The sequence below is a fragment of the Diabrotica undecimpunctata genome, chromosome 2 (genome assembly GCF_040954645.1).
Source record: "Diabrotica undecimpunctata isolate CICGRU chromosome 2, icDiaUnde3, whole genome shotgun sequence".
Lineage (NCBI taxonomy): Eukaryota > Metazoa > Arthropoda > Insecta > Coleoptera > Chrysomelidae > Diabrotica > Diabrotica undecimpunctata.
The window spans coordinates 25,478,202-25,504,719 of NC_092804.1; the positions used below are offsets into that span (position 1 = coordinate 25,478,202).

At 33.1% G+C, this 26,518-nt stretch overlaps 1 protein-coding gene across 3 annotated transcripts in view; it reads left to right on the forward strand.

Moving 5' to 3' along the window:
* Positions 1 to 26,518, forward strand: part of Abd-B (Homeobox protein abdominal B) — a 645,906-nt gene that overhangs the window by 609,828 nt on the left and 9,560 nt on the right. For all 3 annotated transcript variants that reach the window (XM_072522550.1, XM_072522552.1, XM_072522551.1), the window contains exon 6: positions 4,836 to 5,618. In XM_072522550.1, coding sequence (XP_072378651.1) covers positions 4,877 to 5,618 — 742 coding nt within the window. In that variant the 5' untranslated portion in view covers positions 4,836 to 4,876. The remainder of the gene's footprint in view (positions 1 to 4,835; positions 5,619 to 26,518) is intronic.

The following is a 26,518-nucleotide window of genomic DNA, read 5'->3' on the forward strand; positions in this document are numbered from 1 at the left end:
GCTGAACAAATGGAAAAGAAAAACAAATGAACCTGAATTCAAATACGTAACCTTCAGAATGAAAAGGGATGCCTGCCCACTGGTAACAATAATTGGTATACAGCTTCAACAAACCAGTGACGTAAAGTACCTTGGTATGCTTTTAAATCGACGTATGACGTGGCGAACACATATCTTTATAAAACGTAAATAATTGAGATTAAAATTGCACCCAATACACCGGTAGTAGGATTGGTAGGAAATCCAGACTAAAAATAGAAAATAAACTCCTAATCTACAAACCAATCTTAGAGTCGGTATGGACATACGGAATAGAATTCAGGGGTGCTACTAGTAACTCAAATCTTGACATCCTTCAAATATTTTAACATAAGATTCTACGCATAATAAAAGATGGCCCCGTGGTACGTGCCCAATCATCTAATCGAACCATATTTATATCGAACCAAACTTATAAATATTATACGTAAAATCAGAAATCACTCGTTACAATCATTAACACAAACATAAGACCAGTGATCCTGCTAATGTACTGGTGCGTGAGTTACACGAAACCATAGGTGAAGTGCGTCGCTTAAAACGATTCAAACCAACAGACTTGAGTAATGGATTTAGTTAGATAATTGTATTATAAGTGATGGATTCGACCGTTACTTGATGGAAGTTTACATTAGTTATTGAAATAATAATTATGATCTAGAAGGTAAAATGCGTTCGTAGAATCTGTTTTATTACTATTGAAAGCCCTTTTGTGTTGTGCTATACGTTTGTTAAAGATTCTACCCGTTTGACCGATGTAAGTTTTTGAGCAGTCGCCACATGTAAGTTTAAATACACTACTGTGCTTTTTATTTGCCATATTGTTTTTCTTAATATATTTGCTTAAGTTGATGTTTGTTTTAAAAACAAAAATAGCTCACTTGAGAGAGGCACTATGCCGAATTGAAGAGTTAAAAACAAAAGTTTTCAGAGGTTTATTGTTAGATAATAATAATATGTTCAAGAGTAGTATGCCAAACTAATATTAAAGGTACATTTTCGCTGAAGGGAATTCCAACATATCCTTAACAATATTTGTCAAAAAATTCTACTTATTATCCTATGCAAAGAGTAGATTGTAAATAAAGTGGATACAACAAAAGTTTATCCTTGTCATATGACTATGGATTGCAAGGAGTCTAAATGTTTGCAGTTTTATCTTCTTCAGAATTTTTTGCTTTCTTGTCTGCTTTTTGGATCTAAGGGTTTCTTCAACTTTTTTTAGGACCTTCCTCTCTTTGCTGTTCTTGCTTGTATTATTATCTGCCACTGTAACGAATAAGGTTTTGCTTGTCTTTTTCTTTTTTCTTCTTTTTTTATTTCTCGTACAGTTTTCCCATTTTTTTTTTGTTTTGCTCAATTATAACTAGGTCCATTTATTCTTTATATGTTATGCCTTGTTTCTTGTTAAAATTTGCTTTGAAATCGAAGGCTTCGAAATGTGGGTCTACACATGAATTCTACGCGCGTCCTGGACAGAACACAGAACCAAACTATGAAATCTGAAAGAGCTTCGTATAGAAGACAGACTATTAAATATAAACCGAGTATACCTAAATTACTTAAGCCATTTAGCTAGAAGAACAAGAACTATGGAACTAGGGTAGTAGAAGACCGAAGACCAAGAGGAAGATCTCCAACATGATGGACAAACCAAATAAAGACTCTGGTGGGAAAATCCCTAGATGAAGCCGTCCATCTGGCACAGAATCGCAGCCAATCTAACAATATGTAGAGTATCACCACGCCCTGACAAGAACTCAAGGAATGAGAAGACAGAAAATTTTCCCAGTAACTAGTATTGGTGCCTATAATTTTGAAGTTGTGCAATAGTTGACTTTCCTGGAAAATAAAGAAACACAATAAACAACGAGAAATTATTATCGGAAGCGATAAACCGAAGAATAGCGTTTCTAAACAGAAGTTGTATGAGCTTACTCCCAGTCCTAATGTACGAATATGAAACATTGGTGCTTTGTAATAAACATGAAAACGGATCTATGAAATGAAAGCGAAAGATATAGTTACTGCAACAAAATTTAGACACCTATACTGAGCATGTTATCAGCTTGTGAAGCTTATGAAAGCTACCCTGTAAGACGTAGGCACTCTATTGGCGAAACCCAAGTTAACCAGACGAAAGAGTAGACCAAGACTAGATGATTTGAGATTAACCGATTGTTAACATATCAACGCCAGGTAAATTAATGTGCAAACTGGAACCAAGTCGCAAAGAATAGAACATAATGGTGAAATACACTTCGGAAAATAGAGGATCAGAGAACACCAATGATAATGATGATGATGATACGAATTTACCTAGTAGTACTTTATTATATTAAGTATATCTATTTTCCATCTTTTTAAGATGAGGATGTAACTGATTTGGATAAATGTAATAAGGGAATGTACGCTGTTAAATATTTCTTCTGAATAGATATTAAACAATGTTATGTACCCACAACCTATCTAACATCTCTTTTTATCTTGATTTTATGTGATGCGGAATTATTTATGTGCATTCTACTCGTCCTTTTTGTTTATATGTAGTAATATAAAATAAAAAGTTTTTTGAATTTCTAGATCGATGCCTTTTATGTTAGACATAACCAAAAAACTGTTATAACTAACTTATAACCAGTTTCTCATTATTATTTTTACGTCATCAGTACATCTGGATACACTCGACTTTTTTGCAACAAATATATTTGATTTTAACGTAGCGATATTTTCAGATTCGGAATTTTAGGGTTTACTAAATTTGTTTCTCATATAAGTTTATTGTTCTTATAGAAACTTTTAAGGTTTTGATACTCTATATATGTCATTATACGACCACCTTCATTGAATATTGTTTATTTAAAATACAAAAATCACAGCTGTCACTAAAGGATTTATCTTCCAAATTGCTGCCCATGAATTATCTGATTACCTTACTATTTCATGATTTCCCCAAAATATCAAGTATTAATGTTGCATGCTATTATCACTAGATATGGTTTAACTTATGTCGGGACTTGATATAGCCGGCTTTAGCTCTAACGCGGAGGATTCATTATTAAATATACTTTATCCGGAATATAATTAGTGAAGACTTCTACGTAATAATGTATATTATTATAGAATATTTATAAATCATTAACAAACATATTATATATCCCTATTAGATAGTTTATAAAGAATTAGCCCCAGCTCTTACCTATTATATTGTATTTATTGTCGTATCAAAAAAATATATCAGGTTAGGTCCCTTGACCTTATAGAATAAGTTTGACGGTTCTTGTAGTAACGTTTTAAAAGTGAATTTCTAAATATTATAATACATTTTAAATGAAGCTTGTAACACTGCAAGCACCGCTTAGCAACAACATTTAATATAGTCTCATCATCCAGCCTGGAAAGTCTACTGCTGAACAAAGATCTCTTCCTAGTGTTTCCAAGCCCATCTATCTTGCGCTGCTCTCACCCAGTTTTTACTTAGCCCTCTTAAATCATAAGTACATCGTGTATGTAGTTTACCGATGCTTCTCTTCTTTCCTTGGTCTCCATTCCAATAATCTCTTTGTCCATCGCCCAGCTGTCCGTCTACCTATGTATCACATCCAGCTCTACTTTAGTCTGGCTATTCTTTCGATGATTTTAAGAAAATATTATTCTATATTATAAGGATTATTCTAGAGAAAATATTTTATTTTCCCCAAAATGTATTATATTATTTATTATGTTTTATATTATATTATTTTATTAATTTTATCGCTGGATTTTATTATATAGATATTAGAATGAAGATATTTAAAGGACATAAACATACGAAAAGGAATTAAAAAAAAAGAAAAAACGAAAAGAAAGCGGCAAAAAATCTTTTAAATTACTACAACCACTGAAAACAATAATTAATGAATTTATTTATTTTTTTACCATAAGTATTACTATCTAATTTTTTTTTGTATATGTGGCTAGCTACAAAGTTGCAAAAAATATGCCGCCTGAATTAAATTTTTTTTTTTTTAATTGTCTAAAAACCGGCTTTTAACCATCGCCTGCATATTTATCTAACTAAGCCCTAAATGCTTCAAACTTGAATTCGCAAAAAAGGCAATAAGAAGGAAAATATAAAGGAATTAATCCAAGAACTTGAAGCGTGCACTTCGTCCTCCACTGGTATCTTTGGAACGACGAACGTGTGTCTGAGCTAGAATCACGGGGAACTCGCATCGCGAGAAACACATCACAGCGTTTTCTATGTACTCCGCTAGATCGCACGCGCGTCCACGAATCCAGCCGATCGAGTTAAAACGCGAAGGAGAACCACACTCACATACTACTTCAGTGTGTGTCTGACATTCGTACGCAGTTGTCACAAGAACACATACATGACGAGCGCTGTAGAGATCGCGAATAAATCGAGCGATTAAAAAAAAATTGCGGACAAATTTTTATAAAGATTTATTTTTTTTGAAAAACTTATTGTCGGTGTCTGTTAAACGAAAAGTGTCAATGGATTTTTAGAACAATAAAAAAAAATTTAAAGTGACTTGTTAAATTTGCATGTGTTAAAAATATTTTATAACTTTGTTCATTGTGGTGTTTTTTGTTTCATAACTTTCCTGCCCTACCAACTGGTGTGACATCGTGGCCCCAACCGAAACTTTCGCTTTTCTGTGTTGACATGTCGGTTGTTTATTTCTGGGTGCTGTAATTTAATCGCCTAACAATCATCCTTACCATCTCGGACCCGGTGGCGTGCCCGGCGCCCACCCTCTACGACCATGTGCATCCTCCGGGATCTTCTCCAGCCACCGGAACGGGGTCTTCCGCCGGGGTAGCCTGGTGGTCCATGATGAACGGCAGCCTCTACGAGGAAAGCCCCCCTCCAGCCCCCCAAAGCGCGGCTACGCCGATCAGCAATAGCGGTATGACTAGTCCGACCACAGTACCGCCTCCAGCAGCAACCACTTCGGCGACGTCGAGTTCTTCACCTGCTAGTGTCACCAGCAATAGTGGCTCAGCAGGCCCTCTTCACATTCCCGCCAAGCGACTGACCTCTGGAGGTTATGGGGACTGCGGAGACGGTGTCATACGACATGGTCATGGCCAGCCTTGGTCATACTCTCCTTCAGACAACCACCAAACGGCGTTCGAACCAACGGTAGGTCTCAACCATCATCAGTACAACGCTCCCACGTATTACAACCTAGCAGCTGACGCTTCAGGTAACAGAGATAGAAAGCCGCCTTTGTCTTTCTGGTCACCTGCAGCTACTGCAGCTACGGGTACCCCAGAATACAAATACAGTAGTGTATCAGCGGGACCAAGCGCCGATCCCGCTGTTTCCTCATGTCATCAGGGCTTCTCAAGCAGTTCTTGGTGCAATTATTCTCCGTACTCTTCTGCATCCAGGCACCATGTGGATGCCCACCAAGCCGTCCCATATTTACCCACAGATGATCGAGGTCGTGCGGCAGCTGCTGCTGCCATGGTCGCCGAATCTGCTTCCTTCAACCATGCCCATGATAGAGGTTATGGTCTAGGAAACTATGGACCTGAACAAGTTCCGTCTACACCTTATCCTCCCCCAGGTGAGTCAAAAGTTCTTTTTACTATTAATGATAAGTCCTTTTAACTCAATAAATGTGCCTAAAATTTATTATTTTTGAAAACTAATGATTTTTTAAATAATACATTTTTTTCCAAGTCCGAGAGTTTATTATTATATTCGTAATAATGGATTTTCTAACTATTACATATTATTGGACTACATTATTGCCTAATATAATTATTAATGTTGCAAATATTACATATTTCGATATTCTTTTTAATCATTTTGTAAACAAAACAAAAACTGGGCTAACTTTAAAAAATTGCTACTAAATTTTTAAAGTGTCTAGTTAAATCTATTGTCAAAATTATTTAATTGAAAATTAAAGCTGTTTGTTAAATGAAAAATTTGCAAAAATTTAATTTATCTACTATAGTTTTTTAATAGATTATTACTAACTTGAGAAGAGTTTTATATACTATCCTAAATATTTTTATAAGACATCATTGTTTCGTTAGCTCTCTTCTCACTATTTTTATTAGATATTTATAATTATTATAATTCAGTTAATTATCAAACAAAATTCCGTATTTTAAATTAATTTATTCTCAATGTTATTCTGAGCACATTTTTACACATCAAAACATTTCAAATGACTGTGTAGAGAGCCGTATTTCTTCTCGATGCCGCTAGATGGCCTCAGACTTCAAAATCGCGCTCGGTGTCTGTTGATTTTGGAACAGCGATCGGTCGGCGAACTCCTGAGGAGTTCGTCTCGTGGGCCTGATGGTTCGTTCACAAATCGATACCTAATGGCAATTCACTTAACAAAATTTAATACAGAAAATAATAAACAAGAATTTGCGGGTATAGGAAATGTTCTAAAATGTAATAACATGTTTGTTGGGATTTATTTTGTTATTATTTATTCAGTCATAAAAACTGGTTTGAATATTGAAATGTTTAGTTAATTAATTTATTTAAAATTATAAAGAATTGGATTTTGTTATTTATTATATAATTTGCATTGCTTTAATTATAATACTGTAATAATTAATCCCAGATAGCGTATATATATACAGTTAATTAATTTTTGATAATACTATAAGATATTTAGTATACTAAATATGTTATTTTACAGATTCCATATTGTACAGTGTGTTCAACGAATACTCTAAACAATGCATATGTTCCTGAAACTTGTCTGAAATAATTTAGTTCCTTTTTTATTTTTATTTGCTAGAAACTAATCTTTTCTGGTAGTTGTTTGATATTACGAGTAATATATTGAGTTTTAGATAATAGAAATTTTAATAAATAACTTAAACTTTCTTTTCAAATTGTTTAACAATATTTAAGAAATATTTGCTAGTTTTGTTCTATTTAAAAAAAATTATTGCAAAGATGAGTTAATTTTTAAGATTAAAAAATTAGTCACTTATATATAAATCAGCAAATATTGCTGGACTACCAAATAAATTATGTAATATGGTAGCATAACAGGTATTTACAAAAAAAATTTTAATTAAGGGTATTCAATACGTTTTAAAAAATATTTGTATTTTATAATGAACTTTATAACTGATCTGTTATTTTTAACAGTACTACTTTTCTTACAATTTGCTCATTTATATAAAAATCTTTGTATCATAATTTATTTTAATCTTTGCCATACTATAAATTTTATTAAATTTTTACTAACCTTTTCTTTTCAACTGAGAAAAGTGATGAGGGTTTAAATCTGGAAATTGTGAAAACAAACAAATGTTTTACTAGACTTATGAGTTAGTTTGGGGTAAGATGGTAATGTAAACATACATTTTTAAGGTACAATTTTGATCATTTGAAGAATGAAAACCATAGAAATGAAATTCACAGTCTGTACAAAGCAATAAGAATATTCGATTTTGCTAGATTTTCATGTATTATTTTGTTGTAATAATTTCTATCTTTACCAACCAGAAAATAGAAGTATTGTAGAGATCTGAATGTTCTTGACAACAAATATCGGAATCAGTTGCACTTAAATTTGAAAATTAGGAACAGCCTTCTTTGTTTTGTTAACTTAAATATATGTTCCTAATGTATTCGTTAATTTTTGGTTAATTTTTCACGTAAAGTTTGATTAGAGAGAATAAAATAGAAAACAGATTATACTTAATTAATTACTGTATGGATTTTGTAGAAAAAATAAGCTCAGACGATAAAATAAAACATCTACGATTTGAAATTATTAGAAATTAATGTTATGGTATAAAATAATCATAGTAGGGCTACGACTAAATTCAAAGGATCTATTATTTGGTAGATAATATACAGTCGCAAGTAATGTTCTACAGAGTTGAACTATATCGAAAAAATTTTATTATCAAGTTTAGGAGAACAAGTTATTATTTTTAAAAGGTACTTGGCTCAAAACTCGAAATTGCAACCTTCAAATCTGATTCTTGTTAGTCATATACGAGGTGTGTCAAGAAACTAACTACATTTTAAAAAATATCAATAATTATGATTAAAAAAAGTTTACTATAACTGGAAACTGTGTTTGTTATGATTATTATTGCATCTAAATATGCATTTACTTACTAAAAACCGTCCCTGCATTCCTTGCAAGATTTTTTAGGTTTTTTTTATCTTCGGATATTATTTGAATTCTCTACAAATCAATCTTACTACTAACTAACCAAATTTTAAAGCATCCCTCTCAGTAGGGCTCGAACCCGGGCTCTTTTATGCCAAAAATGAATCATGTCCACTACACCTATTGATTTTCATTATAAATCCTTGTTAGTGAAATTCACAATATTAATTCTTTTTTGTTTTGATATACTTTATATGACTAGAAAAACCTCTTAAGAAAAATAACATTTTTTCCTAAAATTGTTAATTAACAGTTTTTACATTGTTCCAACCTTCTGAGACACACTGTATATTATTCTTCCTATGCGTAATATTTTATTGTACTGTGGTTTTATCTGGTTGTATTTGGGTGCTTTAAAACCAGCATTTAGGAATCACAAGCGATAAAACTTAAAAACCTCTTCAAAATATTATTTTTGATATAATCAATCTGAATTAGAAAATTGTAGAACAGAAAGGCACAAATTTTTAACACTCCTAGAAAGTCTCTAATTATGGTATATAGGAACAAGTGAAACCTTTTTAAATGATAGTTCTAAAAAAGATTATTTAATATATATTTAGATTTATAAGACATTTAACAGTAATTTAAAAATAATATAAAAGAAAAATAATTATATAAGGCGTTTGTTGGAAATAAAAAGCCCAGTGACTAGAGAGAACATTAAGATAAAAACCATTTGGTGGTCGTAGGAAGATCTTCTTGTCCAGACAAGAAGCACTACCAGCCAGAAGGACTGACGATCTGAAGCGTGTTAGCGGTAACTGGATGCAAGACAGAGCAGCACAAGACAGAGACACATGGAAAGAGCTGAGGGGTACCTATATCCAGCAGTTGACGCATACTGATTGTTGATGATGATGGTGATGATGATTATGATGATGATGACCTGATGCTACCTAGGGACAATCGTAGAGATTTATTTCTTTAAACTTACAGTGAAGTCAAAAATATGTTTACCCTGATGATGGTGTGATAAGACAGAAAACGTTTTGATTAAATTGTAATCTGTTTAAAAAAATTTATTTTTTATTAATTTTTTAAATATATAGGTACCTTTTTAAGTGTTTGTACTTCACTGTAAGTTTATTTTTAAGTTATGGTATAAAGCCAAGCAATGGGATCCTTTCCTTTTATAAATTTATTGCTTTATATTGCCTATATACTTGCAGGAAAAGCAGTTTCTGACGGAATTTCCAGTGACTAATGCAATTTATGAAAACCGCACTAATCTTTATCATACCTTTCTTTTCTGTTCTCTGGTTCAATTAATTGGTTTTCGTAGAAAATTACCAATATATTTTACGAGTAACAAAAATAGATTATCGGAAAAAATATCCGTTTATTCTTTTGTCAAGCATCTTTTGTACATTACATCTACACATTATAAAAAAACTCTTTATTATCAACGTTTCGACTTTAGATGGAAATTTCTTGTCAAAATACAATTAAAAACAAATAAAGCCAATTTATGTTATTATTCATCATCATCATTGGCTTTTACAACTCTTCGTGAGTTTTTGCCGCGTTTACTATTGCCTTCCATTGATTCCGATCCTGTGCTATTATTTCCCATGGCCTTGCTTCCATCTTCTCCAGGTCTTCCCTGACTGCGTCGTTCCACCTTTTTCTAGGCCTTCCTGTCGATCTTCTACCATCTGGTCTTTCCCAAAACACATTGCTAATCAGTGTTGGATTATCTTGTGGTAGATAATATTAATTAAAGGTGTGGACTGTAAATTATCTTTTGTGTGAGTAAATAGAATTATTTATTAACTTTTATACAAACTAATTATTATAACATGTGAATTTGTGAAAATACTAGAAAACGTGGCGTCTTCTTGGAAATTATTTTATTAATGTCAAAATTGTCAATTGCCGACTTGATCCCGTCAGATTGTTTGATCTTGAACATAAAACGCACGGACATATGACAGGCTCTATGTTGCCGCACTAAACTAATTTTCTAAAAATGTCCTAACATACTCCCGGCGTTGAAGTATGCTTCAAAATATAGTAGGAAACAAGTAAATATCAAAGCAAAAAAAAAACTTAGTCCCGACATAAAACACTGCGACACTATTAATCTTCTATTGGCAGTGGAAACAAATGTCGTGTAGATCTGGTGATGAGTCCATTGGAAGTTTTGATTTCAGCTACTCGATTTTCTCCATCTTTACCAGGAAATAATTTAATTATTCTTCCCATAATCCATCTGCATGGAGGTAGATTGGTATCACGGATGATAACTAAGGATCCGGGTACAATGTTGTTGGTAGAACTGTGGTGCCATTTATAAGATTGGTGTAGCTGGCTGATATATTCTTTGGAAAAGCGGTTCCAAAATCTCTGATGCAGCTGTTGAACATGTTGGAATCTGCTTAGTCGATTCACTGGGATAGGTAAGAGATTTGGTTCAGGAATGGAGACTAAAGGACGTAATGTCAAAAAGTGGGAAGGAGTTATTGGTTCCAAGTCAGATGGATCTTCTGATTTGGCAAACAATGGTCTCGAATTTAAAATACATTCAATTTGGGTAAGCAAGGTGAGAAATTCCTCATATGTCAAATTTATATTCTTAAGCGTTCTTTTCATATGAAACTTCATTTGTTTCACTGCTGATTCCCATAAACCCCCAAAATTTGGGCTATAAGGTGGGGAAAAATGCCAAATTATATTTTTTGTTAAAGCAAAATCATTAATTTTATTTTGGTTTTCATATAAAAAGGTTTTGATAGACCTCAACTCTTTATTAGCGGCTCTAAAGGTTGAACCATTATCAGAGTAAACATTGGTAGGAATTCCTCTTCGTGATAAAAATCTCTTAAAACATGCAAGAAAACATTCAGTTGTCATATCAGTGAGTAATTCCAAGTGTACAGCTTTTGTTACAAAACAAACATATACACAAACATAACATTTTAAAATTTTACTTCCACGACCCTTTTTTTCTTTCAGTGGAAATGGACCTGCATAATCAAGTCCTACATTTTCAAAAGGATAGGCTGGAGTAATGCGTTCATTGGGTAAAGGTCCCATTTTTACACAATTGTGAGGAGGTTTCACACGAAAACATTTAACACATTGTCTTACAATTTGCTTTACTAATACCTTGCCAGAAATAGGCCAATATTGTTGTCTGATTAATGACAATAGAAGCTGTGGTCCAGGATGCAAATTACTGACATGGTAGTGTGTACAAATTAACTTGGTTAATACATGAAATTTCGGCAATAGGATTGGTGTTTTTACATTTTCTGGCAATGTTGAATGCATAAGTCTACCACCTACTTTAATTAATCCTTTATCTAATATGGGAGACAAATGAAGCAATCTGGATTTTTTGCTCAATGGTTTATCATTTAACAAACATAAAATTTCATCATGAAAGGATTCTGCCTGCACAAGCTTGATCAATAGCAGAAATGAATCATTGGTTTCATGGACAGTTAAAAGTAAGCTTGGGGCTCTTGTTTTATTTTTAATATTTCTAATAAAACGCATTACATATGAAAAAACTCTTTTCATTTTATGCAAATTGGAAAATCTGGTAATAAAATTAGTAATCCAGCTGTTCTGAACAGTGGAATGAAGTGATACATGAACAGAACGTTTAAGTTCTGGTAATTCAATTACTTCATCAGTTGAATCATTAGGCCACAAATCAGGATGTTGTCTTAAAAACTGCGGTCCCTGGAACCACAGTTGTGATTCAAGAAAGGATTCAGGAAAGATTCCACGACTAGCTATATCTGCGGCATTTTCCTTTGTATTGACATAATGCCAACTATCACTACTGGTGAGTGATTGTATTTTTGTTACTCTGTTGGCAACAAATACTTGTAACTGGCTAGGTTCCAGTTTTAGCCAACTTAATACAATTTTTGAGTCAGACCACATGTATATCGGCATATTTAGAATTGATAAAGATTTGGTGACCTTGTCAATTAATTGGGAACCTAACAAAGCTGCACACAATTCAAGTTTAGGTATTGTTATTGATTTAATAGGAGCGACCTTTGTTTTTGAACACAGAATGTGAGAATGGTATTTGTTTTCTGGATCTATGCTGCATACATAAATACAACTTGCATAAGCATGCATTGAAGCATCACAAAAGCAATGGATGCTTGTAATTTTATGACTTGATCCAAGTACTGGTCTTGGAACGTGTAATTTATTTAGACATGGTAGTTGATTATACAGTTTGGTCCAACTGTTATTTAATTCTGGAGGGATTATTTCATCCCATGGTTTTTGAAGTCGAAATAGAGTTTGAATTATTAGTTTAGCAATTAATATAACTGGACTTAGCAGACCTAAAGGATCATAAATTTTGGAAATGATAGATAATATTTGGCGTTTAGTAAATAAATGATTGGAATTTTCAGTAAGAGAAATTTTGAAGCAAAGAATATCTTGTTGACTCATCCATTGGATTCCAAGAGTTTTAAAACTATCAGAATCTCCTATGTTAATAACATTGTTGGAAATATCATTACAGTTAATGTTGAGAATGGTTTCAGGATTATTGGAAATCCATTTTCTCAAAATAAATTTTCCAGACTCTAAAATTTTAAAAATATCATTACATCTCATTTGTAACTCTTGTAAATTGTTTGATCCTGTCAACAGATCATCTACATAAAAGTCTTCTAATATGGATTTTGCAGCTAAAGGAAACTGAGATTCATGTTCAAAGGCTAACTGACGCATGCATCTCATTGCCAAGAATGGGGCTGATTTTTGGCCATAGGTTACAGTAGTTAATTGATACACATCAATATTATCTGTTGGATTGTCTCTCCAGACAATTTGTTGTAGTGGTCTATTTTCTTTATGTACAAATACTTGTCGATACATTTTTGACACGTCTGCAGACACCACATATGTGTACTGCCGAAATCTAATAAGGATGTCAAAAATATCATTTTGGATTTTTGGTCCTGTATACTGTAGGTCATTAAGAGACCATCCAGATGTAGTGGTACATGAACCATCATAAACTACTCTTAGTTTTGTGGTAAGACTGGTTTCTTTTAGTACTCCATGGTGGGGTAAAAAATATGATTTTCTAGAAGGATGTAAGCTAACAGTGGGGTTAACTTTAACCATATGTCCTAGTTCTTGATATTCCTTAATGAATTGTTTATACAAATCATTAAGTTCCTTATTTCTCGAAAATCTTTTTTCTAGTAACAAAAATCTGCTAATTGCTGTATCTAAGGATTCTCCTAATAATTCAGGTGAAAACTTAAATGGAAGCTGAACAATAAAGTGTCCATTTTCTGATCGAGTGGTAGTGGTTTCAAATATTTGCTCACAGCAAATATCATCTTTTGATGGTGGTATGGGATCTTGGATTGAATCAATTTCCCAAAATAGTTTTAACTGCTCATCTTCGGCTATAGTTCTAGTGAAATGACACACTGCATGAGTTGTCTCATAGGGGACAGCTCCGTTTACTATCCAACCCAATTTAGTGTTTTGTAAACTTGGCAAACCTTTTCCTAGGTTGATTTTTCCATCACAAAGGAGGTCCCAAAATAAGTGGGCACCAATAATAGCATCAATGCTACCAGATTCATTAAACAAAGGATCAGATAATTGAATATTGCATGGGATATTAAAGTTTTTAATATCAAAACTGGTTGAAGGAATTTGATTTGAAATAGCTGGTACAGCATAAAATATGGATGAAATACTAAAATTATTAACTCTGGAACATATTGTAATTTGACATTTTTTGGTAATATTTGATACTGTTTGATTTATACCACTAATGGCTAGGTTAGTAGGAATCATGGACATATTTAATTTTTTACAAAAACTTTCTTTTATTAAGTTTGTTTGAGCACCACTATCTAAAATTGCTCTACATGGAATTAATTCATGATTATTGGATTTAACATTAAAAACCACTGTTGATAAAAGAACTTGGGTATGTTTAATATTCATTGTTTGTGCAGAAAACTGATGGGTTACCGTTGGTGGCATCTCATCACTTTGTACACAGTTAACTGATGATGAATCTAATGGAGATTTTAAAGCAGTGTCAGTTGAATGTTGCTGACTATTTTCAAAATGTATTAATGAGTTATGTTTGGAATTACATTTTATACATGGTCTTAAAGTACATTCAGCAGCTTTATGTCCATGTCTCAAACAATTATGACACAACTTTAAATTATTGACTTTAGACAATCTATTTTTTGTATCTAATTTTAGGAATTCAATACATGAATATATTAAATGGTTACCTTTACACAAAACGCAAGACTTTCTTTCTGCAACATTAACTTGGAAAACTCTTTTTTGATATTCACCTCGACTATCACGGTTTGCATGTTTATAATTAAAACCAGAATTATTACTATAATTGTTATTAGGTTTTTGACTACTTTGGTCTTGAATTTCTTCCAAAGTGTCTACTTTTACTTTTAGAAAATTAAAAAATTCAGTTAAAGTAGGAAGCTCTTCTTTAATATGACATTCCTTCCACTCTCTATAACTTTGTTTATCTAATTTATTGGAAATAATATAAATCAATAAAAGGTCAGTTAAACTACTTTTTGTAATCTGTAAACTGTCAATGGATGACATGCTATCTGAGACACTATCTAATAAATGCCTTAAATGTTTAGGTGATTCTTTTTGGATGGAATCTAAATTGAAAATGGCTTTAATATGTTTATTGACTAATAATTTTTTATTATCATACCGCATACAGAGTGCATCCCATGCAGTCTGATAATAATTTCCTGAGAATTCAATTTTATCTACAATACGTTTGGCATATCCATCCACAGATTGTCTCAAGAGCTGAAATTTATGAATATCTGGAAGTGTGGTATTTAAATGAACTACACTGGTAAATGTGGCTTTGAATTCCAACCACTGTTCAAAATCACCTTTAAAAACAGGTATTTTCATTTTTGGCATCAAGAGATGATTTAATGAGTCTACATGTGGTGTGGAACTAGGAGGCAATGTATTAATTACTGTGTTAGTGTTAATGTAATCTTTTAAAAAACTAATTGCTTTAAAATACCTATTTTCAAAAGCATCTCTTTCATCAACTTGTTCTTGTAGTTTGTCTTCACTGGTAGCAATCTCAATTTGTAGTTGGATCTGATCAAATTCAACTAACAAATTGCTACCAGAGTCATGTCTTAACTGAACTTCTGATATTTCAGGTTTGCTAGATGGTGTAGCATTTTTTAATATATTCACAAAGTTCTCTAAACTTGTTAGTTTGGCTTTATAAGAACCTCTGATTCTTATATTGTTGGCTAAGCTACTCATTTTTAAGATTTATGGCAATCTTTCAAAAACAACACTTAAGAATAATAATTAGAAATACCTTGCTAAATACTAGCTGATTGATAATCTATGGCGTTATACAATCAAAATATGGAAAAATCTGCTTATGGTAATTTAAATTCAAATACACTGTTTGATCAAATCTTAAAGATAATAGAAATGGAACAAACTCACATGTACTGATGGATTTGGATCCTCTAAATGGTAAATGGGACTGTCTTCGACCTCTGAACAGCCTCTAGTTACAACTATGGATTCTATTTTACTCACACTATCCGGCTCGAAGGACCAAAATATGTTGGATTATCTTGTGGTAGATAATATTAATTAAAGGTGTGGACTGTAAATTATCTTTTGTGTGAGTAAATAGAATTATTTATTAACTTTTATACAAACTAATTATTATAACATGTGAATTTGTGAAAATACTAGAAAACGTGGCGTCTTCTTGGAAATTATTTTATTAATGTCAAAATTGTCAATTGCCGACTTGATCCCGTCAGATTGTTTGATCTTGAACATAAAACGCACGGACATATGACAGGCTCTATGTTGCCGCACTAAACTAATTTTCTAAAAATGTCCTAACAATCAGTCTGTCGTCATCACTCCGTACCACGTGGCCTGCCCATCTTAATCTATTGGCTTTTATGTATCTTACGATGTTTCCTTTCCCGAAGAGAGTCTCTATTTCATTGTTGTATCTGCTCCTCCATTCATTTGTCACGCTGTCCCTGCAAGGACCATATATAATTAGCAGGATTTTGCGTTCCCATACTAATAGCTTATTGATTTCTTTCTTTCTCAATGTCCATGTTTCACTTCCATATGTCACTGCTGGTCGTATTATGGTTTTGTACATTTGGATTTTGGCACGCCTTGAGAGAAGCTTTGACCTCATTAGATGTTGAATGGCAAAGAATGATTTATTCCCCGCCAGTATTCGTATTTCAACCTCCCGTTCTCCTGTGTTTTCACTGGTAATTGTTGCTCCTAGGTATTTGAATTCTTTGACCACCTCAAAATTATGATCGTTTATGGTAATGTTTTGTCTTATTCGCTGTCGTTCCTTTTTTGATACGACCATGTATTTAGTTTTTTCTTCGTTTATTTTCAGGCCTACGCTTAGTGTTGCTTCTTCAAAGTTCGATACTATATCCTTAACTTCCAGTGTTGTCTGTGCTACTGCATCTACATAATCTGCAAATACGAGAATAATCTTTGCTCCTCTGGCAGTTATGTCTGGTTTGACTCTGGTATAGGTTTTTCGCATTGCGTATTCCAATGCTAGGTTAAATAGTAATGGAGACAGCGGTTCTCCCTGTCTGAGCCCGGTGCTTATGCCGAAAGCCTTTGAAGTTTTGCCTCCTATTCTAATTTGTGCAAAGGAATTGTTGACACACATTCGCGCAATCATCGTCAGCTTCTTTGGTACGCCTAACTCCATCATTGCACTCCACAGTTTTAAGCGATCTATGGAATAATATGCTTGTTTGAAATCTATGAAGATCTGGTGTACTTCTTTATTATTTATGTTATTATTATTATTAAACAATAAACTTATTTTAGGCTGTTTATGATTTAACTTTATTTTGACAACCTCTTTCGGTTTGTCAGTCAATAATATTGAGATTAATAGAGTTATTTTTCGGTTTGACAATCAGTGGAAAGTTTAATAATATTGAGACTAATAGAGGTATTTTATTTATTTCTAAGATGAAGAATGGCCTCTGACTAATTTGCAACAATCTGTGTTGTTTAGAAAAAATCTAAACTAGTAGTTTAATAAATGCCTTAAGAAGTAACTTATGTAATAAATACAACAAAAGTTTGGGAATTTATGAGCTAAAAATAAAGAACTTGTATTAAAGTATTTAAACTAAAATTAATTTCCTTATTTATTACGACAATAATGTATAATAGTTCTTTTTGTAATACATAAACAAACCATCAGGAAGTAGGCTGTAGGTCTTGAACATTATTCGGCTAGGTCAGTTTTATTTTATGGGCCAGTAAAAGTGCTATGATATCTCTATAACGATCTTTCGCAATGATAGACCTTCGTTACGATACGAATTTAAAATTAATCCCTAAACATCTAGGATTTGCTCGAGTTTTTGGAAGGTAGATAAAAACAAGCGAAATTATTCTGGCATACGTCAAGGCTTTATGAATGGCTCTCAATCACGTGACGAACAGCTGACTTTATTACTCACGCACACAAACCACTTTAGACCGGTCCGGTGACATATTCTTGTGGAGAAGAAATCTTGGCTAACGGCACTTTTTCGGCAAATAGTTTAATTATGTTGATTAAACTGAAACCTCTATTAATACTAATTTTAGGCGTGATTATAATACGTTATAAGTATTTCCCAAATAATGTTGTCAGCGTACACCTTTTATTTATACTTATAAAAATGTTTTTTACTGTTAAGTTATGTAAGACTATGTCGAATTTTTGAAGTTAATAATATGTTATCTTACAGTGAACGATAAGAAAATTAGCAAGTATTGCGACATATACAGGATGAACTAAAGTCGCAAAAATGTATTATTAAAATAATACAATATATCGTGATAAAAGATAGAAAGGTATATATGAATAACAAAAAACTGGAGAAATAAAAATATTCAAATTGGAATATTGTACTTCTGAGAACTTCACTGAATTAATCATCATCATCATTGGTGCTACAGCCCTATAAAAGAGCTTCGACCTTCCCAAGTCTATTACGCCAGTCAGTTCTATCCATTGCCAACTGTTGCCAGTTTGCTGCGCCTATTTGTCTACCATCCTCATCTACACCATCCCTCCATCTGAGTTTTGGTCTACCCCTACTTCTACTTCCCACAGGTTGTGACATAAGGATTCTTCTAGGAGGGTTGTTCTGCTGTGATCTTGCCAGATGTCCTGCCCATCTTAGTCTTCCTATTTTTATAAACGATACTACGTCTTTACCACCAAATATATGTTTATATCTGTGATATATCTCGTAGTTGTACCTCCTTCTCCAAACACCATTTTCACAAATGCCACCAAATATTCTTCTCAGGATCCTTCGTTCAAATATAAGCAGGAGATTTTCATCTGCCTTGGAAATGGTCCATGTCTCCGACCCATATGTCAACACTGGTTGTATAAGTGTTTTGTATATGGTTATTTTTGTTTTTTGGCTTAAGTTTCTGCTTCTCATATGTCTACTCAGTCCAAAATAGCATTTGTTTGCTAGGATTATTCTTCGCTTGATTTCTTCCGTCATGACGTTCTCCTTGGTGATCAGGGAGCCTAAGTATGTGAATTTGTCCACCACTTCAAAGGTAGAATTATCAACCGTGAATTGGTGGCCGATGTTTCTGGCTCTATTGTTGGGTGTTGATGCCATTATCTTAGTTTTATTTTCATTTACTTGCAGACCCATATTTTTTGAGGCGTTTGACAAGGTGGTATACATTTCTTCTAGCTTGCGTGTTGTGCGGGCAACTAGATCAACATCATCTGCATATGCCAAAATTTGGGATGATTTATTAAAAATGTTTCCTCTGCTGTCTATTTGGGCATCCCTGACCGCCTTTTCTAAAGCTATGTTGAAAAGGAGACACGCCAGCGCATCTCCCTGTCGCAGCCCAACATGCGTTTCAAATGCCTGTGATTGTTTGCCCTGTATTTCGACTTTGCAAACAACTTCACGCATTGTAGCCTTAACCAATCTTATCAGTTTATCGGGGATGTGGAATTCATCCATGGCTTCATACAATTTATTTCTTAGGACACTATCATAGGCCGATTTAAAATCTACGAAAAGATGGTATGTGTCGATATTGAATTCATTGGTTTTTTCCAGTGTTTGCCTTAGCACAAAGATCTGGTCTGTTGTTGATCGACCACTTTGATATTCGCCAAGAAGCTCCTCAGAATATTCACTCAGGCGACCATATAAAATACTCGAAAATATTTTGTATGCTGTATTAAGGAGGGTTATTCCCCTATAGTTTCTACATTCTAATTCATCGCCCTTTTTGTGTAGCGGGCAAACAATCCCAATACACCACTCTTCTGGGATTTGTTCCTCATTCCAGGCTCTCAGTATGATTTTATATATATGATTAGTCAGAGTAGCACCTCCACATTTAATAAGTTCCGCAGGTATACCATCACTTCCTGGAGATTTATTATTTTTTAGGTGTTTTATTGCATCCCGTACTTCCTGAATTGATGGAGGCTCCAATGGTGTATTGTTGTTTGCTCCTGGGGGTGGTTGATTTGGATCTTCTACTTCGATAGTAAGCAGTTCTTTATAGTGTTCCACCCACCTTTTCAATACTTCTTCTTTTGTATTGAGTATATGCCCCTCCTTATCCTTACATAGTCCGTCACTGAATTAATAGTGACAAGAAAAAACCCTAAAAGGTGTCCGAAGATAAAAAAGTAAAGTAAATAATATCAACCCAAAAGAAAGTAAATAAAGATTTTTATTCTTCTGCTTCATTCCATGAATTAGCCTTTGCCTGCTCCATCTTCACGACGCCTTCAATTGTAGTGCGCTATTTAGGAAGTAAAGGAGGACAAAGAAGAACGTCAATAGTATACACTCATTAAAAGTATGAAGGAATACAGACTATCGAGAATTTGGCTAAAGAAAACGCCAATTGGAGAATGGACACAAGAACAAGAACCTCTTGGGTGACGGAAAGATAGGGATATTATTACAATAAATTGATATTAACAAATATGAAGATCTTAACAATAGACAGAATAAATGCATTAGTTTGAACAGTGATTTATGAAGCAGCAGGGAGAATAAATACAAAAAGTCTACAATTATAAATGTCTAGAAACAATAATTATTGAAATTATAAGTACATAGAAGCAATTAAACAAGAACAGGAAAAGGGAAAGCAAGAAATTCTTCCTTCTATAGTTTAGGCTGGAGACGAACTCTAGAGAAATAATTCAGGGGAAAACGCTGAGATTTATATTTGTGTGGACAAATTGGTAGTAGTAAAAACTTAGAAATCGAAATGACAATGGATAGAACTATCAATCACGAATTATTTTGATAATAAACTTTGCTGACAACGAGGTTAATAAGCTTAAAAAATAGTGTTGTACTAGGTCAATGTGTACTATCTAGTTTTCTTGATCTTCTTCTTTACGTCCCATCTCTACGACGGAGGTTGACAATCATCATGGCTATTCTAATCTTAGATGCTGCTGCTCTGGATAGTTCGATTAATGTGCATCCGTACCATTCCCTCAAGTTACGCAACCATGAGATTCCTCTCCTTCCTACACTTCTTTTGACCTGGATTTTCCTTTGTATTATTAATTAAAGTATGTTGTATCTTTCATTGCGCATAACATACATCAGGTATTGCAGCTTTCGTATCTTGATTGTTTCCAATATTTCTATTCTTTTGTTTTCTCATGACTTCGTTGTTTGTTACATGCTTCGTCCATGATATCTTCAGGATTCTTCTATACACCTACAGTTCAAATGCTTCCAACTTTTTAGTAGTCGACGCGGTCATGTCCATGCTTCTATCCCGTAAAGCAGTTTTCAGTTTCAGTTTTCTTGCACAAAATACCTTTCTCATTTTATTGAAGTTTGTTCGTGCTTTCTCTATTCGAACTTTGATTTCTTTTTGGAGTAATCGTTTGTTTGATGTAGTTTTCAACTTGTTCTAAAGTTTTACAGTTAATTGTCAGGCATTATTTTTGGATTTTGATATCTTCATAAATTTAGTTTTCTTTTTGTTTATTGATAATCTATATTCTTCTTCATACTCAACTATCTTGTTCATTAACTTTTTGAGGTCTTGGAAGATTGTCTGTTATTATGATAGTATGGTCAGCATATCTAATGTTGTTAATTGGTATTCCATTGACCTGTATTCCTGCTGTTTCACCTTCAAGAGCTCTTTTCATAATTTCTTCTCTTGATCTTACCATAACAAAAAATTCTACAAGTTTAATGAAGGGATAAACATGAAATATTAAGAGTATTGGATTATCTGAGATAATATTTTATTTAAGAGGATTTTAACTCAAAAATACTCCAAAAGCAAACTAAAACAAGCTATGAGGGCACAAATATATTTTTATTCAATATACGAGGAATATTTCAAAGAGGCTCTAATGATATAATAAATTGCTTTCAATTATCTTTTTTTGTTTTTTGTTTTTATTATAAATAATAATTACATAAAAATAAATATTTTTATCGTATTATATGCTGAATCACTATATTCATTAAAAAACTTATTAAATTTTTTAAAAGCTTAATTGATTCGGTCCAGTTTGATCTAATTGATTTTAAAAATATACATAGAGACTCACTTTTTCGTTTGTGGTTGTTTATAAAAATGATGTTTATAGATATGATGATAAAAATTCATGTTTATATAATTTTTAAAAGCTGTGTTTTTGTTTACATTCATAAAATTTAAAAATAATATTCAATATTTTTATCAGATTTACTGTAACCCGACATTAGATGCTTTGAGTTAATTATTTTATTTGAAAGATAATTTTACAAAAAAAATTCAAGCTGTATAGCCAAACATTCCCAACGTTTGATCAAATAAACGGCGTTTTAAGGGGATGGAAAATTAAAACGGAGCACTCAGGATTAAAGCCTTCATGTAAACTATAATTTTAATATGCTTTTAATATGATCTAATTTAATATTCTTACTTTAATTTTTTCGAGAGGGATATTCTTCTGGGTGTACGATTTCACCTTACTTAGAGATTCGTTTAAAAAGCAGAGGATCTTGGTTTTTATCTATTATTCTGTATAATTAGACAAAATGAATTGTTTTTTATTTTGTCTGTTACAAGATTTCAACTTTTTTATTATATTGCATTCTATTCGATTCTGTTCGATTCTATTCGATTTTATTATATTCTATTCAATTCCAGTCGATTCTATTCAATTCGATTCGATGATTTTCGATTTAATTCGATTCTATTCGATCGTAATCGATTCTATGCGATTCTATTCGATTCTATTCAATTTTATTCAATTCCATTTGATTCTATTCGATCCTTTTCGATTTTGCACTAGTCTATCTTATTATATTGTATTCTGTTCTATTCAATTCGATATTGATATTGATGACAACTAATTTGCCGTAATTTTCCTAAGCCCTGGCCTATTTTCCTTCCGTATTGATGGCTGAGATTTGGGATACTACGCGACTACGCGGACTCGGGGACTCCGGCTCAGGGTTGTTAAAATTTATGAACGCCATAATATTTGCTTTGCACATTAGTTTTTAAGTGTCAATTTCGAACAATCCGTTTGTGTTCAAACAAGTAAATAAACAATTATGTCGTTTTGAATACGAAAGCAATTGTTGCCTGTTCGAAACAATTATCATTAAAGTCCAGATGTAACTTTAGGAGATTTTTTCTGTTTAGTTTTGACACCTGTCGTCGATCGTGCGAGATTTCCTTCTGCTTACTGTAAAATTATGATGTTTGAGGAATCTGAAGTTTTTGTAAATTCTATTTATTGTATTCCGAAATAACTTTTTTTAATTTTTATTGTTATGCCCTTCTGCATTAGAATTAATATTTAATGTTATTTATAGCATTTTTTCTCGTGTTTTATGCAATTTTATCTAACTCCCATATTTTTCGTGATCTCCGTCTTAGTCTTTTACCCCAATTTTTACTATCCTTATACCTTCAATATAATTATAGGTATATAAATAGTATTACAACAATCTACATAGGGGACCCCCTTCCATCTCACACAGTTGTCCATGTTAGTTGGGACGGTAAGTAGGCCCCATTCTTCCTAAATCTGACCACGTTTTATCCCTACACTGCATTTCTGGGCATCCTAAGAGCATTCTCCCTGTTTGTGCTTCCTCCCAGACTAACTTTATTTACGCGGTTATTATGGAGCCGATGGACATGACCAGGCATATGATTTAATTTCTTGGATGGCCTCATCATCATCATCATTCTGGCTTTAAAACCCTGCGTGGGTCCTAGCCTCCTCAAGAATTTCTCTCCAGCCGTCCCTATCCATTGCCTTTCTCCGCCAAGAACGTATTCTCATATTTCACATGTCTTTATCGATGTTATTAAAAAACCTTGTTCGGGTCTCCTTCTTCTTCTCTAACCAATTGGTCTATCAAGGAGCGTTTTTCTAGCTGGGTCATTTTGTTCCATCCGCATTACATGCCCTATCCACTTCAGACGTCCTATCTTAATATGTTTTACGATATCAGGATCCTGGTATATTCTATAAAGTTCAAAGTTGTCTCGTCTTCTCCACACTCCATTGTCATTTACTGCTCCATAGATTCGCCTTAGTACTTTTTTTTCGAAATATCCTAACATGTTTTCATTAGTTTTGCTAGAGTCCAGGTCTTATTAGGTATTATTTTTAGTGTTAAGGAGCGCTCCCAGGTATACAAATTCGTTTACTGCTTCGATGACGTCGTTTTCTATAACAAGTGGTCGTAGGATTTGTGGCTACGTGCTTATTTTTATAAACTTCATTTTGTTGGTGTTTATTGTTAAACCCATTTTTGTAGCTGATTCTTTTTATGCTACATACGCCTCTTGTATAGCGTTTTCCGTTCTCACCACTATATTGATATCATCAGCATAGGCCAGGATTTGCACTGATTTATTATACATATATTGAACCAGTGGTGGTGATTTGTGACCTACGTATTACTTTTTTCAGAGCCAGATTAAACAGTATATAGGAGAGAGGGTCTCCCTTGCGCAGCCCGTTATTTGTTTTAAAAGGTTCAGACAGTTCCCCCTGAATTCGTACTCTACATTCAACTTTTTCAACAGTTAGTTTTGTTAAATTTACCAACTGATTTGGTATTCCTAGCTCTTTCATTGCTTTGAACATGTCTCTTCGATTCACATAGTCGTACGCTGCTTGGTAGTCTATAAATATGGGATGAGTATCAATGCCATATTCCATTGTTTTTTCCAAAATTTGTTTCAGGGTTGCAATCTGATGAGTTGTCGATTTGACACCTCTGAAACCAGCCTGGGTATTTTCCTACTATCCATTCTGCATATCTCTTTTTTTGTGTATGGTGCAAAGTATTCCAATATTCCAATCATGGGGATTTCTGTGTCCATATTTCTTGGATGACCTCTCTAGCGTTATATCTCTGTTTAACCTATGAATTTGTGCTCATTTGGTATTGGTTAGTATTCGCGTCGTGAAAGCGTCTAAAGGTACTTCTAAGGATTCTCAAATCATACTAGTTTTATGTTTATTGCTTTTGGCCAAGCTTCACACCCATACGTAAGTACCGGTCTAATTACTGTTTTATATATCTCGATTTTTGATGTTCGTATTAGGTTCTTTAATTTAATAGTGTTGCGAAGGCTATACATACATCTGTGTGCTTCCCGAATTCTAAGTTTAATCGCCACTACCATATCATTATTTGCTGCGATTGTCGCTCCGAAATATTTGAAACGCTCCACTTCTTCAAAGTAATATTTGTTACATTGTTACATTTTGCCCTATTCTATCGTTTCTTTTGTCTATTTTCTTCTAATTTGTTCTGTCACCTTGTTCTAGGCCACTGTTTATTTCAAACGATTCTTAGTTTTTTCTTGGTTACCTATCTGTACTCTGGATTTACAGTCATTTACACATATTTTGGCATTTGACTCCATAGACATTTGGGCCATCCTTAACGCCTTAAGCAACAATAGAATTGCTGATGGATATACAAAAATCATTAAGTATGTATATGACAATGCAACATCACAAGTAAAAACAAAAGAAAAAACAGAAAAAATAAAACAACAGAGAGACGTTAGACAAGGAGATTTTATCTCACCTAAGCTATTTATTTTAGCTCTAGAAGATATGTTCCGAACTTTAGAATGGGGAAATAAAGGACTGAACCTGAATCACCTGAGATTTGCCGATGATTTTGCGTTAAGCAAAAAAGAGAGAAGAATTGCAGGAAATCCTATTAGACCTTAATTCAAAATCAAAAGAAATAGGACTAAAAATAAATCTAGCAAAAGCTAAATATCTAACAATCGAAGATATAACTACAAAGATCTATCAAAGATATAACTGAGAATATAATTCTGGACAATAATCATAGAAAAGGTTAAGTCATATATATATATATATATATATATATATATATATATATATATATATTTAGGATAATAAATCGGATAGACTAAAGAGCTATGAAACGGAGAATGCTAAACATTAAGTTCCGCGATTGCAAGTCCAATGAAGAGATAAAAAGACGAATAAAAGTTACAGATGTAATCCAAAAGATTGCCATGTTAAAATGGAACTGGTCAGGTCACATAGGAACAATGGAAGACAACCGTTAGACGAAACGAATTATTGAATGGCGACCAAGAGCAAACAAGAAAAGTAGAGGTAGACCTCAAACCAGATGGACTGTTGACATCAAGCGAATAGCTGGTTACCAATAGATGCAAAAAACAATAAACAGAAATGAATGGACAAACCTACGGGAGACTTACATCCTCTAGATATAATATAATAATAGATGCTGTATCAATTTTTTTTTAATCGAAAGTTTTACCATTTCATTCCTCATCTGATACCTTTTAAAGCTGTCGTATGCTTGTCGAAAGTTTATGAAGAAATAATGGATAATTCTATTTAATTCCCATCCTTTTTCAAGCAGCTGATTTAGAGTAAAGAATTTGATCCATGGCCAATTTATTTTTTTTTTTTTGAATCCGGCTTGGTATTCCCTAATAAAATTCTCTACAAAACATGTTAGTCTACTTAATATTCGATAGAGATTCGATACGCCGTATTAAATAGAGAAATTCCTCTAACTAAACTAGTCTAAGCACTTGGTTTTGTCTCCCTTTTTATGGATTATTATATTTCTGTGCCATTTTGTGGGTATTTTCTCTTCATTGCATATAGGTGTTATTAATTTGTGTAATTGTCTAAGTAAAGTTTCCAC